The sequence below is a fragment of the Macadamia integrifolia genome, chromosome 4 (genome assembly GCF_013358625.1).
Source record: "Macadamia integrifolia cultivar HAES 741 chromosome 4, SCU_Mint_v3, whole genome shotgun sequence".
NCBI lineage: Eukaryota > Viridiplantae > Streptophyta > Magnoliopsida > Proteales > Proteaceae > Macadamia > Macadamia integrifolia.
Genome location: NC_056560.1, coordinates 18,278,450 through 18,296,715, shown reverse-complemented (window position 1 = coordinate 18,296,715; position 18,266 = coordinate 18,278,450). Strand labels below are relative to the sequence as shown.

At 36.0% G+C, this 18,266-nt stretch overlaps 2 protein-coding genes across 6 annotated transcripts in view; both read right to left on the bottom strand.

The window, feature by feature from the left end:
• LOC122076784 (protein RIK) overlaps positions 1-6,585 on the bottom strand; it is a 12,683-nt gene extending 6,098 nt beyond the window's left edge. For 2 of the 4 annotated variants that reach the window (XM_042642328.1, XM_042642329.1), the window contains exons 1-9: positions 6,424-6,584; positions 5,066-5,306; positions 4,735-4,833; positions 4,595-4,629; positions 4,442-4,517; positions 2,734-2,862; positions 2,559-2,645; positions 1,873-1,966; positions 1,652-1,769 (exon numbers count right to left, since the gene is read on the bottom strand). In XM_042642328.1, coding sequence (XP_042498262.1) covers positions 1,652-1,769; positions 1,873-1,966; positions 2,559-2,645; positions 2,734-2,862; positions 4,442-4,517; positions 4,595-4,629; positions 4,735-4,833; positions 5,066-5,306; positions 6,424-6,497 — 953 coding nt within the window. In that variant the 5' untranslated portion in view covers positions 6,498-6,584. Of the gene's footprint in view, positions 1-1,651; positions 1,770-1,872; positions 1,967-2,558; positions 2,646-2,733; positions 2,863-4,441; positions 4,518-4,594; positions 4,630-4,734; positions 4,834-5,065; positions 5,307-5,412; positions 5,612-6,423 lie in introns of all 4 variants that reach the window. The other 2 variants (XM_042642330.1, XM_042642331.1) reach the window with 2 other exon arrangements.
• Positions 6,586-9,325: 2,740 nt separating this feature from the next.
• Positions 9,326-14,085, bottom strand: LOC122076095 (eukaryotic translation initiation factor 3 subunit M-like). Of its 2 annotated transcripts, none has more exons than XM_042641385.1 (7): positions 13,612-14,081; positions 13,293-13,505; positions 13,044-13,182; positions 10,513-10,663; positions 10,129-10,411; positions 9,906-9,975; positions 9,326-9,603 (listed from the first exon to the last, which is right to left on the bottom strand). In XM_042641385.1, exons 1-7 carry the CDS (start codon positions 13,677-13,679, stop codon positions 9,514-9,516), a joined length of 1,014 nt encoding a protein of 337 aa, XP_042497319.1. In that variant the 5' UTR covers positions 13,680-14,081; the 3' UTR covers positions 9,326-9,513. The 2 variants fall into 2 exon arrangements, 1 of the variants encoding a protein (XP_042497319.1); XR_006139427.1 differs by lacking the exon at positions 9,326-9,603 and having other exon boundaries at positions 9,937-9,975; positions 10,129-10,226; positions 10,328-10,411; positions 13,612-14,085.
• Positions 14,086-18,266: the final 4,181 nt, after the last annotated feature.

Sequence of the window (18,266 nt, the reverse complement as noted above, 5' to 3'; positions counted from 1 at the left end):
AATAAGTGAAGACTTTCTACTATTGTTAGTTGGAAGTTGGGTATGTAATGTTTTGTTGAGTTGGTCCTATAAATAGGGATCAATTGTAAGCATTCAAAGACAACTCAGAATTTGAAATCAAAGTTTGCTTATGCAACTCTCTTCTTGTGTTTGATCAAGAATCTCTTGTGTTTGATCAAGAAATCCCTTGTGTTTGATCAAGGTAGGTTGGTGTTTGATCCAGTCGATCCACCTTGCGGTGTGAAGCCCGGGTGTTATATTATTGTTTATTGTTCCATCTTTTTTTTTCATCTTTCAACAAGTTTTAGCAATATCCTATTCTCCATATCTAGAATTCCCTATTCTCTGAGAAAAGATCCTACCCTGGTACTGTTTTGAGCTTCCTCAATTTCAGTATTACATCACTTGCTGAAGCATTCAAAGACACCGTTGTCCGTGCCACCTCAGACGACTCCCTCAACTTACTTCATGTTTGTTTCTTAATTGCTTATGAACAAACTTAATGTAGCTGAAATAAGGATGCCGAGATGGATGAGTGGTAACATTACAAAAGATTAACATAAATAATGAACAAATTTGGACATTATTACTGCAATTTATACTCCAGAGTCCACATAAGTTCCATTATAGTTTGGAATATGAATCTTTCATTTTTGTTTCTTTATATATACGCAAGCAATGTAACCAACGAACTCAGATTTGAGAATGAAATAATTAATTGAATTGGTGAGTGCCTGTGTGGCCTGTGCTGTGACCTCCTTCCCCCCTTTCTCTACCCTCCCCGCTGATCCTGTCCCCTTCCCCTCCAGGTTTGATTCCTCTGTCTACCTTCTTATTTTTTCTTTCCCGCTGGTAAGAGTGGGTACTCTATTTTGAGCTAACTTCCCGCCATCTAATTTCACCATTGCTGATGATCTACTGGGTGCTTTGATCTGATATTACATATACAGGTTTTTATACTTAAATACTACTGTTTCAGTTCATCAAACACTAATTTATCAGCCGACATCATCAATTAAAACATTAATTTCTGGTTTTATCCTGCAACAGCCCATCACACCATGCCAACCTCAATTAAAATGTTAATTTCTGGATTGGTTCCAAACTTCCACTTACCAGGCTTGGGTGACTCTTCTAAAATCTCAGCCCCAGCCGTTGCTTCATGAAGGAGTTCGACATCTTGAAAGTTGCATGCATTCCCCCATTGCAGGTCGTCTTCTCGTCCAAGGAAGAAGACGACCCCCCCTCCTTTTTTTTTTATATCTAATCCTTATTTCTTTCATCCAAACTCCCCATATTACCATTCCCTTTTGTCCTTAGTCCCTTATTATAATTTGTTCCAAGTTAGCACCTCTACTTTTAATTATAATCACTATTCTGTCCTTCCTTCCATTTTACCTTATTGACCTTTTAAGATTTTCTTTATTGCTTTATTGACCAAACTGCCATGCTCCCTTCAGAAGCTTTGATATATTTATAAGTTTGTTATAACCTCTAATTGTTGAGCCATTTAATACTTGGGTGGGCCCATAGCAACCCTGATTGGGGTTATTCAACCCCAGTACCGCATCACATGATGTGTTGGGATGTGTTGGGCACAATTGTTCTGAATAATCTACCCAAACGCCAAATGTAATTTATAGCCAATTACCTGGAGACACCACAGTCTGCACTGATTGTATCCAAAAGACTTTCAGCCAAGCGCTTTGCATCTTCAAGACATTTTGGATTATTGCATGACAAGTACAGATGCAGTGGCTGTGCAAGTTCTGCAAGTGGAATGGAAGGGTACGAATTGGCAAAAGGAAAGGATGAGAAATGTATAACTTGAAAGTATCATTAAAGGTCACAAAGCATTAAAGGAAAATATACCTTGTCCATTTTGACTTTCAAAATTTCCTGATCCTCGTCCTCTCAGTACAACAGTTGCTCCTGTTTCATTCATAATGTGATTTATATACTGGTCCTGCATTTACAAATCCCAACCACCAGCAGCAGAAAAACAATCTCTCCCAATTGTATGGAGATGTGAGAGAAAGCTTCAACAATTAGAACCTCTTATCTTCATCATATGTAATAGAAACTTTCAATTCACCAAAAAGCATTATCCAAAGCAGAAAAATGAGGTGAAGAAGAAGAACCAGAATATAAATGATTGCATAAGAGAACAAAACTTTTAGAGATGAATGAAGTGATGATGGCATTAAGTCTTTGAGCCACACCAGTGCAGGTTTAAGTAGAAACTGACTGATTGGATGTAACCTAAACTAACCACATGATAAAAATTAGTACCAGTTCCATGGAAAAGTTAGGACATCAAAACCCAGAATGACAGTCTGACCTGTTGTGTCCTTTTTTTTTTTTTTGGAGGGCTGGGGGGGGGCCCGGTGGAGGTGGGGGAGGAAGAGGCAAGGAGAACAAGGAGATGGTCATGACTGAACAAAGAACAAAGAAAATTACTCTCACAAAAGGGAAGGTACAGTATTTGACAGCCCACATCTTGAAAATCATTACTTTCCAAATAAGTAAAGAATAAAGCAGAGAAAAGAAAAGCTCACATCTGGCCCACGTATGCGAGCTGCAATGTTTAATGTTGGCTCAGCATCAAAGCCTAAAAACACACACATGCTCAATGGCTGGGCAATCTGCACCAGATATCATGTCGAAGAATATATAATGAGCTTTTATTTCCAGTATAAAGCTTACAAAGTTTGCTGCACAAAATAGGTGTACCTGCCCCGTGTTTGCAACTGAGTGAAAAGGAGCAGTAGCTGGCTGCGTAGTTATTCCCTGTTTTAGCATTTCCTCAACCATAGCAGCAGCGTGGTCAACCGCTTTTATTCGTTCTGCTGTATCCTTCAACTGCAGGGATAGTCCATTCGGTTTAATGAAATTTCCTCGGAAAAGATGAAAAAGAAATCATAATAATAAGGGGAACTTGGGGGGCAGGGGGGACTGATAATACAACCAGATAACAATCGCTTCTTTATCATTTGTATATTTCCCAATAACTCAGTCAACAATGAAAGTCATGAAATGGAAGACAGCACAACCATCAATGGAATCCATGAATTGAGCAGAACAAACCAGAGTATCGATTTAGGGAGAAGGGGATGGACAGTCAAGGGTAAAGGGTGTATTGTGTATTAGTATAGGCACATAACATAAAAGTAACCTGACAATTTGGTTTTCTTTGCGACTCAAACTAACAATCAGGTATCACCCCAAACAAGGTCCACAGTCTCTAGCGTGCCCACCAAAAGATGCATCTCTAAGATGCTTATCCAGAGAACCTTTTGCCAAAAGATTTATTTAAAATAAAAATCCCTTCTCTTATACATAACTTTGGTTTGATGGAATTTCCACTTCAATGCACCAGCCTCTTTGGTGCCTTAGTAGTGAGTGGCTCACATATTAACAAGAAGATCGGATGTTCAAGGTTTGGAGTTTACTGTGAGTTTCCACTTCTGCTTGGGAGTTTTTCCAATACGTTTTGTGGTTCCAGCATTCTATATATAATATTAAGTTATTAACTTTCCAGCAATAATACTTTAGGAACAACAGATTATAAGAATAGAATAAATGCTAACCCTGGTTGAGAAGCGAACATGTTCTGTGAAAAGACTGCAAAGTAAAAAACGACATCCTCAAAACCAGGAATATAAATCGCATACTATTATTGTTCAGCTTAAGTCAGGTCCAAGTTGTTAGGATTTTTATGTGGGCTTAACTGATACCGATTGATTCATTAGGCCCAAGCAATTATAGACCCACTTTGATTAGGAAACTCCTAGCTCTTTCCATTGTGAAAGTGGAATAGGGTTTTAGGGATTCTATTATAAATAAAATACTGACGGTCCCTGCAGCCATTACTTTACTTAATGCCTTATTGGTTTTGGGAGCACGGCTTTCTCACAAGAGCAAGTGCACAAAAATAAAGGAAACCCTAGAGTAAGAGGCTGCAGAAGATTTCAGTAAAAGGGTTCCACTTACGTAGTTCGTCATTGTCATCTTCATGGGAGTAATGTTGAACCACATGGGACAGAGGTTCATGATCTATGTTCATGGGACACAGATACTTCTTTATTCCCATTTATGGTTCATGTCATGGTTGTCCCATTGATTATTATAGATATAGTAAATCTATATGGTTATGTATTTTAAGATGGGATACTTTATTGTTCTTGGTTTAGGGACTACACCCATGATTAATCTTTTATGATTTGTTGATGATTCTTGTATTCTAAACACTATAGGGTTATTCATATGTTTAATATGGCAAAAGAATCCCCAACACAAGTAACTAATAAATTGTAACCATAATGCACATTTTTTACAATAAGATAGAAAATAAAACGTAATTTATACAAAATTTACAGGATAATTGTGAAATACATCTATCCCTTTAGTATTCTATGCATAATAACAAACTATTACTTACATGAGCCCCAGCAGAAATGTGAAGATAGAGAGGCTTTTCACCATCAGGCAAAGCATTTGGTGGACGGTACTTGCCCCTGCAAGGATGTTTCAATGCTATGTATGCATGAAAAAACCATCAAACAACCCTACAACACATTGAGAGCTCACTCACCTGGTAATCACCACAGCGCCAGTGCACTTTTGAATCTGCAAAAACAATAGAATTATTGCCCAATATAAATAAAAATAATAATCTCATAATTATTTTCTAAATCCTGCAAACCAAACCAAACCAAACCAAACAAGAGTCACCTCCTCCTGGGTCTGGCGTTTTGTGAGCTTGCAGCGCACAGAAGTCTCAGCATCATTTATGACAATTTCCCGAGCTATTAGCTCATCTTGAATCTTGGGCTGAAAAAGCAAGCTCTAGGTCATTGGCAAGCAAATTAATGAGAAAATGGAGACACATAAACAATGCAATTATCATCCAACAAACACACGGTTTTCGGGGCAGAAGTCTATGATGTGTTGACAACCTGTTCTTGACATATATTTACGGCATAAGAGATGCCACAGGTTTAAGTCAATAAGCATATTCCAACTTTTAACAAAGACAAGCAATAAATTAAGATAGAAAGCTCACTTGATTCAATTTTTGGACCACTGTACTTGTGTTTAGAGGGATTGAAAGAGCCTGCAACATATGTGGAACAGTTGCACCGGTAGTAGGAAGAGGATTTGTCAAAAGTGCTCCAGAAGGTGCAGTAATGCCAGGAAGTGCCATTCCAACAAGAGATCCCGCATTTCCAAGTGGGAGGACTCCAGGAACATGTAGCCCAGCTGAGATTAGGGACTCTGCAGGCTGATCCCATTTCCTCTTTTTCCTGCTCAAATATGCCATCATTAGTATTTTAGAGATAAAACATGAATCCAAGTCACACAAGTGACGAAACATGATCACGAGTCAAACAACAAGGCATCAGGACTCACACAGCAAGGGAAAAGTTTTCGTCCCAATGGAAGTAAGTTCACAACCATAGTTCTTCAATGTCGGTGTTTCTCAAGAACAAGGCCTTACTAGTAATGTCCTGCTTATAGTATTACAGCTTTGTCTAACAAAGATGTTCATGGCCAAGTCTGAGGAACAGAAATAACGGAAAGTGCCATCTGAACTTCAACTTTTTCCATACTAGCAGACCATGAATAAGAAGTTGTCACAAACACTACATATAACTTCCACAAATTCTTTTGCCCATGAAGGTTAAAAGTTCCACCAAAGCCCATCAAGTATAGACATTCTAGGAAGACACATTCTAGGAAAGACTGAGAAGTGAATATAAATTTAGCCATGGAAAAACAGTAAAAATTGGTCACAAGAGAACAGAAGTTCAAAGTCAAGCAAAAAATTACTAATTCAATGGGTTCATAATAGAACAGGAAGTAAAAAAAATAAAAATAAAGGAACTAAAAAATAATGTATTCTCTGTTCCTTCTTCTTCTTCTTCTTCTTCTTCTTTTTCGTATCAGATCGATCTAGGTAGTTCTAATCCCATCAAAAGAGAAGGAAGGAGTTCACAAGAAGGCTAAAGTGAAAGAAAACACTGGTAACTCTATTCCATAAAAAACTGAAGGTCTTACCACAAACAGGAGCCCTTCTACTGATCAAGACCTAAGCGGAAATAACAGAGCCCACAAATCCTCTTTTTGCTTTTTCTTTTTTTCGGAAGAAGCTCACAAACCCTAAATGCATTGAAACCTTTCAACTCCTAAAAGTCCATTTTTCTTCCGTATTCATTAGGATTAGCATTCAAACCAAAGGTCAATTTAACAAATAAGTAAATGTTGGAATACAAAACACTATCAACAAACATCTCCCTAGATCAAAATCAAAATTACAGTAATTAAGAAGTTCGAACCCGAAAAACCAAAACACAAAGGAATGAGCATATAAACCTAATTTAAAAATGGAACAAAAAAAAGGAAAATTTCAGAGAGATGAACCTTTGTCTTGTCGCTGCTGTTACAGCCGCCGTGGATTCTTCAGAAGCTTTAAGGCAACTACTGTCTTCTGTCATTCTATCGGGTAAATCGGGTTTGCTAGCGAAGACCAGAGAGTCGACGGTCGACCTTCGACCTATGCAAAATCGCAAATAGCACAAGGGGCTGTGTTTTCCCTATAAAAGGCTGAGAGCGATGGCGAAGGGTATTCTAGACTTTTTAATAAAAAGACGGGAATAAATAGCCGTGGCTTTTTTTTTTATAAAATTGAAAATTAAATAAAAAAAGATTGAAAAAACAAACAAACAAATACAATCACCCAAGCAAAAGAAATAAAACAACTAAAATGGGATCCTCATCCTCCCTAGCGGTTGGGAGGATTCTAGTACACACCCTAACACATGGACGTCTTCGTAGCAATAGTTAGTAAGTTCGAAAACGGCATTAATATGAGAACGGATATGTATAACAATTAAATAGGCTATACGACAATAATATTTTTCATAAATCCAGCAATGATACGGTATGTGTTTAATACGATTACTCCATAAAAATTCGGGAGAAAAATTACCGGTTTATTTTGGTAATAAAAATGAACTAAATTAATTGTTTATGAGTTATGACTAAATTCTAATATCTCATTCTTTCATGAGCATCTAAATCCAAACTAGCTTTCTAATATGAGATCATTTCTCAAAATTATTTTTTTTACATCCAATATTAATTAAGCTTAACCATGTCTATCATAACAAATGTTGATAGGTGATCCTTCAGCCACTTTCTATCCTAACAAATAATAGCATAAATTTGTAAAATAATAAATAAATAAATAGCATGTGGATACTCATTTAACAAATGAATGCATCATCATTGATATTATCTTATCAAACAAAAAAATTGACAGCAACCCAGATTGATACGAATTCGGATTCTAAAACCAGAATTAGATCGCATATAGGCCCATTCAAATATTTAATAATTCAATCGTAACAACTAAGATATTTGTAATTAAGATAATATTTTAAATTGAGTGACAAAATTATAATTAATTATACTTAATAGGCCAATGGATAGGAACAAGAGGGTGGACACATAAGGTATTTGATCAATAGATTTAGGACAAGATTGGAATGAATCAAATATGAAAGTGATAAGCGTGTTATCTATCTCTTTCTCGAAATTGAGAAACCTACGAAAAATGAGAAGTGTTGTTTTGTTTTTTGTTTTTTTTTTTTCCCAAACTAATCGTATTAATAAATATAAAACGTATTATACATATTTTATTCATGTATAATACGGATACCTATAGAATATATGTATAATATAGATATTTTGGATTGATAAGCTAAATTACAACCTTTTAATTAAAACATTAGGATATAGTAAAAATACGTATATTATATGCAAATTTATTAACTATGCTCGTAACCACCAGATGTCAGCCCAGCCGTTGCAGAGAATTCCAACTTATCAACATGAAGAGAAAACTAAGAGAAGAAAAACAATAAGTTCTCAATAATAGATAAGGTGCCTATTTCTAATAATGTGAACACACGTAACAAATGGGCGAAGTTTGAATTTTATCTCAAAATTAATGACTTTTCAAATTTTCTCATTCGAATGTGAAGAGAACCATCATCTTTTTTTCCCAACAAATATGATGAATCACAATATTGAAAACCAACTTATCAATAAAAATAATATTATCATACATAAAAATGAAATCTCTAGATCAGCCCAACTAGGAGGTGGTGGTGTTGTTGCTCTCGCATCAGGTGTCAATTGGATGGTTCGGTTTGGTTTCGGTTGGATTGAATCAATTTCAATATAGGAATAAGGGAGACCAAAACCAATATGGTAAGGAATTTCAGTTTTGGTTTTGGTTTTGGTTTGGTTTAATTTCGGTTTATTTTGATTTTTTATATCAAGTTAATACTGTTTTAGATCGGTTTATTATCAAGCTTGAACCATAATAAAATCTTACATTCATAACATGTAATGACAAAAGACTTGACGAAAACACTTAAATTTATAATTAAATCATGGTTTATAATTGTAAGGTAAAGATAACTAATATTGAAACCAATGGATAACTAATTACTAATAAGATAATTAGAACCCTATTAACCAATCATCCATTTAACTATCTAACTAATTTTGTATAGTGAACAAGGAAATCAATGTAAGCATTGTTACATTTTACAAATAAATTTATCTATTCATAAACTCATATTCTTTGACCTGTAGCAATTCCCCTTACAATAAAAAACACTCTCACTAATATTATGTAAAATGGATAATTAATTCACCAATTTATAATCGTATAATCATTTATTTTTCTACCAGTCTCATTTAGTTTGGTTTCCATTTGGTTATCGGTCACTTTGGTTTGGATCGGGTTTCAACTAGTCCCAACATACCCCAATCCAAAACCAATTTAATAAAGATCAATTTGGTTTGATCCGGATTTTTTCAGTCGGTTTCATCGGTTCAAGCTAGGTTTTGACACCTCTATTTATTATCATTTCTTTTTTGTTAATTCATAACTCAACTTGATTGTATAAACCACTTAAGTTTCTTAGCATATTTAGTAATGATACCATTTTAGATACAATTTTTAATTTGCATTTTAAACCCAAAAGATTCACCAAATGGAATGATTTAGAGTCAATTATATAATCATGTGCACTAATGGGCAACAACTAATGATTACAACAATTTCTTTTTTAGGCTTAAAATTTAAGTCACATTCCCTTTAATTTCTCTTGAAACCAAGCGCGCCAAAATGTATATATTTCACTTCCAAGGAGAATAACTGCATTTCTCTTGCAACCAAACCCGATCAGGTTGAACGTATTATCAGACAGCAGCAAATAACATTGACTAAAAAAAAAAAAAATACAAATGCTGCTAAATTCTGGTAAAAATTTTACAGCCACGAAATCAATTACAATACATCTGTTCAGCAAAAATTAGAACGAGCTCCACAGCTACAAATAGAAATTACAGTACAACAAATAGTTAACAACTCATCCATGCCCCCCCAAAAAGGTTAACAGCGGATATCAAAATTCGATAGCCTCGACCATTTTCTCATCGAATCATAAGACTGTGCACTGCCTGTGTGGCATCTTCAGTTCCCTTGTTTGCTTGGATGGTGTTTATAACATTGGCAACATTACCCTGAGAAGCAACAGCAAGACAAAGATTCAAAAAACACTAGTTGGAACAAGTTTGATCTACTTCTTCAAACGCTTGCTCACTAGTCATTAGATTAGGTTGGTCTCAGGTGCAGAGTCCAACTCTGGACAAATAGAGATCCATCAATAGCCCCAGCCTGTTCTCCATTTGAACTTTACAAATGTAATTAAAAACACTAAGAAATTGCATCTTCCTTGGGCACCAACTAATAATGCAGATTTAACGAAAGATGTAACAAAAGGACAATGAGAATGATAAGAATTGAAGCAGGGGAACTTCCTTACCCTCCATGTTGTGAGTTTTGATCGAACTGTAAACCATTGATGCAGCCCAAACACACGTTCCGTACAGCGACTACATATCGAGTATCAAAGACAACGCCACACACCCATAAAAGGAATCAAAAGAAAGAAACGACCAAAGAAATAAATATCCAATATATCTCTAGATAAAATCGAGACTAAGCAAGACCCAAAACAAAGGGGAAATTGAAGCTATAGAACTCACTTTACAATTACTACTTGGTTCATCTGGTCCATCTTACAGTTAAGCAGTTTTGCAGCGATTGCCTTCACTACCCACACTTCCACCTCATCATCATTGACCTGGAAAAGAATTTGCACCTCAATAACAATAAAGTTTGAAAATATAGTATAACCAAAAAAGTAGGGGACGAAAAGAGCCCAAAGTGTGTCTTTGATGAGACCATATGGAATCTCGCCATGGTTAGAGCCAAGATCAGCCAGTGTCATCAACCTCATCTTTGTTATACAGTCCTCATGGGCAAGACCTATACATACATAGACCGAGCAAAAAAGTTTCAGTACTGTCTCTCCCTCACACGAATGCATGTGAGATACTCACACCAAAAAAAAAAAAAAAAAGAATTACCAAAGCTTTTCAGTATATCAGAATTTGCTGCATGGAAATCTAAGTAGGCACCCAGCCTGTGCGTGAGAAAGATCTTCAGCAGCTGATATAGCAATGCATATTTGCCATCCTTATCCAGCTGCCCCACAGCAGGCATTTCGAACAAATCACTCTGCAATGGAATTTTCCCAGGGGAGGGTGGGGTTGGATGAGATAACAAATTGAAAGGAATTTCAATATCCAACGTGTTATAGACATTATAAAATATATGAGAAAAACAAAGGAGAAAAACATGAAAAAATGAGAATCAAAGAGTGAAATGAGAATAAGCTAGGATCTAATTCTTCTTTTTTTTTTTCCTGCTAACAACGGGTAGCTAGTCCCGCAGGCCCATATTGACCCCACAACCGCATGTACTGGTTCACACCAGGGTTGAATGAGAACCATTCAACTTTCATTGAAAGCAGTGAAGAGCACTAACACCCCCCACCCCTGGTGTGAGTGGACCCAAGGAAGTAAGAAGAGTTGAACTCAAAACCACATGCTTCATGAGGCATCAGCTAGGAACTAATTCATGACCTTGGATTGTAATATGAATACTAAACAACAAATGAAAGGATTTTTTTTTTAGCAGGCATGTTCTTCTGTTAGAAATATAGTCCTTAATTATTTCCAATTTACTTCCCTTTCCTTGTTTCCATTCCTGTGACACAACAGTGAAACATCTTGATGAACAAAAAGTTTATACCAATTATACATTTGTTAAAAACATATTACATCTATTCATGGTATGGATGGAAAATGTGGGCCTTGCAAATAACAACTCCAACCTTTTATATATTTTTGGATCCCACATCATGAATCATGTAAGCCACCAACCAAGATTACAAGGTAGCTAGGGTGGGGACCCCACAGAAAAATGAGTTCCTGAGAATTTTTGAATACCAAAACCCCCATCCCTAACTTGTTAAGATTCATACTAAACCCAACAATGGGGGCTTAGTTATTAAATTCTCCGAATTATTCATCCGAACAGAATTTTACCATGTTTTACGAATAATTCGGTCCGGATCCGAATCAAATAAAAAATTATGAAGAATTCTCGAATTTTATTAACTTTTTTAAAATTCACGAATAATTCAGCCGAACTGAATTTTATCCGAATTATAACCGAATTTTATTCCATGTAAAAAAAGCTTTAACTTGAATAAGTCAATAAGCCTTCAGAAAATAGTGTGATTATTATGCATTTATTATCCTAATGTTACTTTTCTTCTTTTTTTAATAGAAACTGACAAAGCTTATCTTTTCTGAGGTAATCTCTCACACTTCTACAAATAAATAAATAAATAAATCTCTCACTCCATTTTGGTTTGACTAAGTTTTACAGCCGTTACTCTCTCTCTAGTCTTTAAGGTGAACATGCAAGGTGGGCGACGTGGGTCTAGCTGAATTTGTGCTCACCCCCCCTCTCAGTCTCTCTTTCTCTGATTCAATTATTTGAATAATAAGAAATGAGTTTAAGGAAAAAAAGAAAAAAGAAAAAAGAGAGAGCTAAATATAATATTTTTACCTTTAAAATTTAAAATTTTAATTTTTATATCATTTGTATGTTATGTACATATGATAATTGATAGATAATATGAAACACGTATTGCAAATATTAAAAATAACGTTCGAATTTTTTGTCCGCTTTTTATTTTTGTAAACGAATAATTCCCGAATCAGAATCCGAAATCGAATTATATTCTCTGTTTTTTTTTACCGATATTTTGACCGAATCATTGAATTAATGAAACGAATTAATCCGAATAATTCTTCATCCGAATAATTCCCGAATCCGAATTCAATAACTATGAATGGGGGTGCCGAGGAAAAAGCTGTCTCCACTACGACCTGTACCACGGTAATCCTTAAGCATGACATGTAGATTCATACACCAAAAAGACCACAGAAGAAATCATTTGAATCTAGAAACTGTCATAGCCAGTCATAGGCATAAAGGATATTCAGTGCAAAGGTGATACCTTGAAAACCACAACCAATATCCTAACCTTCTAAACACAAGCCACAGTCATATGTTCTAGACATCCAATGCCTATTATTGTCATAATATGAGGCAGTTTGGTCAGTTCAGAGAGCTAAGCAGCAGAGCCCCATCCAAGATGTGCCAACACTAATTGATCAATCTGGTTCACGAGGGCCATTGAAGAAGATTGAAAACAGGTCAAACATGTGCTTTAGCTTTGATTAGTATTTAATTTAGATCACATGCACACCCTGAGGAATTACAATTATGAGGTTGTCCAGGCATTCTAGAATTGACATGTCAGAGCTAGAATATCAAATTATAAATTTTTAGAACTCAACCAATACTTCCAAGACTCAACCAAGCAAATGAAAAAAATTAAGGAGAAAGTAGAACATAATAAAAGGCAATTTTAGAGAATCTGTAGAAATTAGCTGAACTATGGCGCTATGTATAATTTATATAGGCAGCAATCCACTCATAAAAGCGCCTCGTTGTTCAACAAAACTGGGAAATGAGATACCTGAAACATCTCCGGTGCCTTCACAAACTCTACAATAGCACGCACTGCTTCCTCCTTAGCTTCACTCATTGTATATGCATCCTCACCTGAAAAGGTTGCCAAGTACTTGGTCAGGAAGTAAAATGAATCCTTTGCAGAGCTAAGATTAAAATAATAGTTACAAATGTTAGTGTCACAAAAAAGACATTAAATACATAAAATGTGTAGGTGTATGGAGAGGGATCAAATAGATTTCACATTATCAAGTACCTCTTGTGTTCTTTTAATATATTAGAGATGGTGGGGAAGAGCTCTCTCTGATCCAGGGTCCCAATATTCCATTCTTTTATGAAGCTATCCACCTTTTTGAACGAAGGTATAATGTCATCAGTGACTTTTCCATTGACAGCCAAATTAAGGGCCTTCATGTAAACATAGAACTTGCCATATGGATTCTCCAACAGGTTGTATAGATTGAACAAGCTGGATCAAGAGACCATATAAGACGATACTGATGACAATAGAACAAGAAATGACTAGGAGAGGGGGAAACAAGAAACCCAAAAGGGCAACTACTTATTCATATTACATCTTCAAGCGTAACGCAGGCTTGTTGTTTGCTTGTTGGGTAACTTTTGTGGATATAAGCTTTGCCATCTCCAACACTTCATCCAAACTTTCGGGTTTTGTGACAAGGCTACAGGTAATGGTGAATATGCATTCAATATATGCAACCGAAACAACACAAAATATAAAGTTTCAAATGTATGAAAAAGGAATTTCAGTGACTCTGGGTAAAGGGCAAGAACAAGAGTCACAAGCTCTGCAGAAAGCTTTATAACATTGAGATAAATTATATTACACACCAATTCGAGGCATAATGAAGAAAGACAACTCAGCAGTCTAGAAAATGGTCAGATATAAGTCTGATGCAGGCTGAGGCTAGAGGACAACATAAGAGGAATAGTCAAGATTCTCCAAAACATCCCTTCATATGACTGTAACAGGAACATTCTGTAACTAAGGGATTTACATCTCCCATATACGGAATCTTCCATGTTAGCATTGCAAGGTATTTACACGACTCGTGCACAGAGGAGATAAGAACATTATTAACATGTTAAGCACTCTAGAGACCAAATCAATCCCCCCCCCCCCAAAAAAAAAAAAGAAGAAGAGTCTAGGTATTGCCATTTAATTATGTCATCTCAACTAGGAATAAGTCAGGTGGTTAAACACTATAATCAATGTAGTGACCAAACTTACAAATTGGATATAGTGTGAAAAGATAAGATAAGGATTCTGCGTAATACTGTTCCATGGAAATGATAGGCTGAAAAAAAAAAAAAAAAGAAGAAGCTTTGTTCTTCCTTCCAAACAATTCAAGAAACAAGCAAGTGAAAACTTAATTAATTTTTCAATTTTCTGAGTGAACTCCTCTATCAGTCATCAACATTTGGTCCTTTTATCATGTTTTATCCATTTGACAATCGATCCCCAAGACAAAGAAAAAAAAAAAAAAAAAAAAAAAAAAAAAGGAAAGAGGAGTTCAAAAAACAATAAGGGTGAGATTGGGTCCCTACAGCAGTGGCGGAAGGTTCTGGGCGTTTGTCTGGGTATGAAGACGGGGCTGGGACGATGGAGTCGGTAGGAAGGTTGATGCGGGGGGGCGATGATGTGAGGTAGTTGGCAGCGATTACAGGGGTGATGTGGGAGGGCTGAGGTGTTGGGTTTTGGGCGATTGGGCTGGAGAAACAGCGTGGGTGCGAGGCAAATCAGGAGTAATGCAGCGGCTCGGCAGAGATAATGTTGGCCGGTTGGATTTAGTTGCAGTGATGCGATGATAGCAGGGCTGTAGTGCAATGAATGGATCTCAGGTTTAGCGGCTGAAGATTACCTGAATGGATTGTAGGTTGCAGCGACTGAAGATGGAAATGGGCTTTCGGAAAAACGCAGAGAAGCAGCACACGGAATGCAACTCAAGGTTGCAGGAGTGGGATCTGTGGTTCTTTGAAGAAGCTCTAATGGTGGCTGCTGACAGAGGGTGTAGAAGAATGGTACAGTCGGACTCGAAGTTGGGTCAAACCTGATCTTTTGTGACTGATTCCAACCGATTTCGTTCTCAATCCTGAGCCGATCAAGAGTTAGATTGTAATCGACGGGTACCAGTGCGATCTTCAATTCCGAATTTATAATCTTTGGTCGAATTGGCCATGATCGATTCCGATTCTGGCAGTCATAGAACGGTCGATTCTAGGGTCTTTTGCCGCTCCTTCGTTGGTTTTTCAAATTCGAAGTTCAAGCTCTAATTCCGAATTTAAAATCTTTAATAGAATGGCCACTTCCAATATAAATTGACATTGATTTATCGAAATTCCATCCATTTGGAACGATCGATTTAAGGGCTTCCTAGGATTGGGAGTTCGGATTAGGTCCTCCTATGAAAATAATTCATTTTCCTTTTTTTGGCTTGGTTCCGGTTTGGTCTTCATTTTGATAAGTTAAAATCATAATCATTTTCTTCTAGTTTTGATTTTAACGGTTTTCAATCGGTTTTTGTTATTCAATTCACAATCGATTCACAACGGTTAATAGATCAGATTAGAGAGGGAAGTAGGGAGTGGAGAGAGGGAGAGAGGGAGAGAGGGAGAGAGGGAGAGAGGGAGAGAGCGAGATAACAGAATGGAAGAAATTTACCTTTGTAAACTGTAACATGTTATTATCTCAAAATCTGTCTTTGCAACTGTATATATAGATATAATATTAAAGAAGTCTTGTTAGCTTAGAAGATCATAGTTAACATGAATACTATAGTTAAAATCAATCTTACACACAATAAACTTCCTAAAGAGTCAAGACTCTACAAAAAAAAAGAGTCAAGATAATATACTTTTTTTTTTTTTTTTTAAGGATAATACATTCTATCGATGTAAAAGATTACATATATGATAACTAATTAACTATGATCCTGAAAATAAAAAAATCAGACATTTGAAAGTGAAACTCCTTCTCGTCTTGCCTTCTCGGTTAGTACTTTCCTTTTAGCTTTTCTTTTTTTCATAGAGACATATCAAAATTCAAAACACTAAAACTCTAAGAGTTTTAAAACACTTTGACATTAGGTTTTGGTTAATCAATGGTTTTATGGTTCTGAATGAAATTGAATCAGAATTATGGCCTATAAAACCAAAATCGGATCGTATTCTTATAGTGTAGTTCGCAGTTTTGTTTCCGGTAATCGATTTCAGTTATACATTGATATCTTTATGAAATCCACCCAGTCTCTTTCTTTTTACACCAGGCTTTTCATATTAGGTAGATTCCAAGTGTGAATCAGGCACCATATCACAATAGTTATTGTACGAAGATTTTATCCAAACTCATCATTGGTTTTCATATTTGTAACCAAATCTAGGGTTTTTAGAAACCAATTTTGGACAATTGTGATATGGATAAGATCATAATCGGTATGGAGCACATCAATCTTTGATCCTGTGTTTAAAATTCTTGGTCGAATCAATGGTGATTGTTCCCCGTATCTACCATTCCTATCGTTTATGAATGACCAATTAAGATTTTTGGACTTGTTCCAACACGATGATTGGGTTATTAGATTTGAGGGTGATTCTATAGTGGTTTTTTCATACACTGGTAGCATCTCCAAAAGGAATGAGTCCATTTGATCCAGAAACGAATAAAATATGGAGATCTGTATCTGGATAAACTTGATCTGTGGTCTTACCCCATCTCCCCAGCTAGAATGCAGTCTTCCTTAAATGGGATTTCTTGTCACTTTCACTGTTGCAACAAGCTGAGGAACTTACTTTGCTCAACTTGTTAAGCTAAAAAAAAAAAAAATGGTGATGTTCTCGGGTTCCAGGATTAATTTTTTTTGGGAAAATTACACCTCCCTCCCTTGTAGTTTGTCAAAATTACATGTAGATCCAAGGGTTTGAACAAATTACATCCCCCTCCCTTGGAATTTACGGTGTGAATATGCTGTTAGTTTTAAATAGCAAAAGACCGTATTATCATTTAGTAGAAAATGGTCTAAATAAGATAGGACCATTATACCCTTCTGTACGTCACATACACAAAATACTCAAATCCCTAGTGAGTTGAGTTCCTATTCAAAATCTATGAACAGATGGATTACACTATAGGAATTAGAAAAACTGCTTCTTGTAGATTAGGGTTTAAAATGGGTTTCTAAAGATCATTATAATCGATCATAAAATCTTTGGTTCTCGTGTCCGAATATAAAACCTCCGGTTCTTGTTATTCTAATTTATTGACAACTGAAGCGGGAAGAAGTGCAAGATTTTATCTATTAATACGAGGGGATTGCAGAAATCAAAAAGGGTTTCTTGGGCTCCAGATGTAAACCATTGAGGTAAAACACGATTTCTTCATGGAAGTGCATTTTTTCTGCAGCAGTAAAAATCCTTAAAGCTTCTTTCTTGCTTAATTCATTTATTCTCGATGTTAATTTGGTTTCAGTTTCCACTAACATTGATGCATTAATCAAAGTAAATCGATTTGAATCGATATGATCGATCACTGTCGATTCCTAGGTGAATCACAATCTTTGAAAACCAAACAAGCAACTAAAACCTCCAAACCAGTTAGAATGGAAATTAGTCAAAGATTGATTTATTAAGTTTTCAAGTTTTAACCCTGGGCCTGAGGAGAGGGAGATTAATAAACCCCCAAAATCAATTTGTAAAGCAGAAAGGTAGATGTAAGTAGATGGTGAGAGAGATCGGGAAGGTCGGAGCGTGATTATAAAGTAAAGAACTATATAACAGAGAAAAAGAAAAGAAATATATAACAAAGAAAAAGAGAGATTTAGGGTTTCAAGTTGTAGCAACCACATATTTTGCTCAATTGGATTGAAGATTAAAATGCAGAGGAAGAACTCTGCAAAACATTTTTCAAAGAATTGAAGAAGCAGGGTAGTCTACCATCTTTGGAGTTCAGATGGTCTTGGTCCCGCCAAAGCTAAGGTAGTTGAAGAAGAATGCAACCCTCTTTCCAAAAGGGTATATTAGTAAGTTCATATGTATATAAGGTTATTTTCGGCATTAAAAGGTATCATGTATGGTGACATCATCAACTAACAGTATTTTTCACGAGGACTAACGGATTGGACCTAATTGTAAGAATCTTATAAAGTATAGGGGAGGGGTGCGTAATTCGTTCAAACCCTTGGATTCACATGTAATTTCGACAAACTATAGGGGA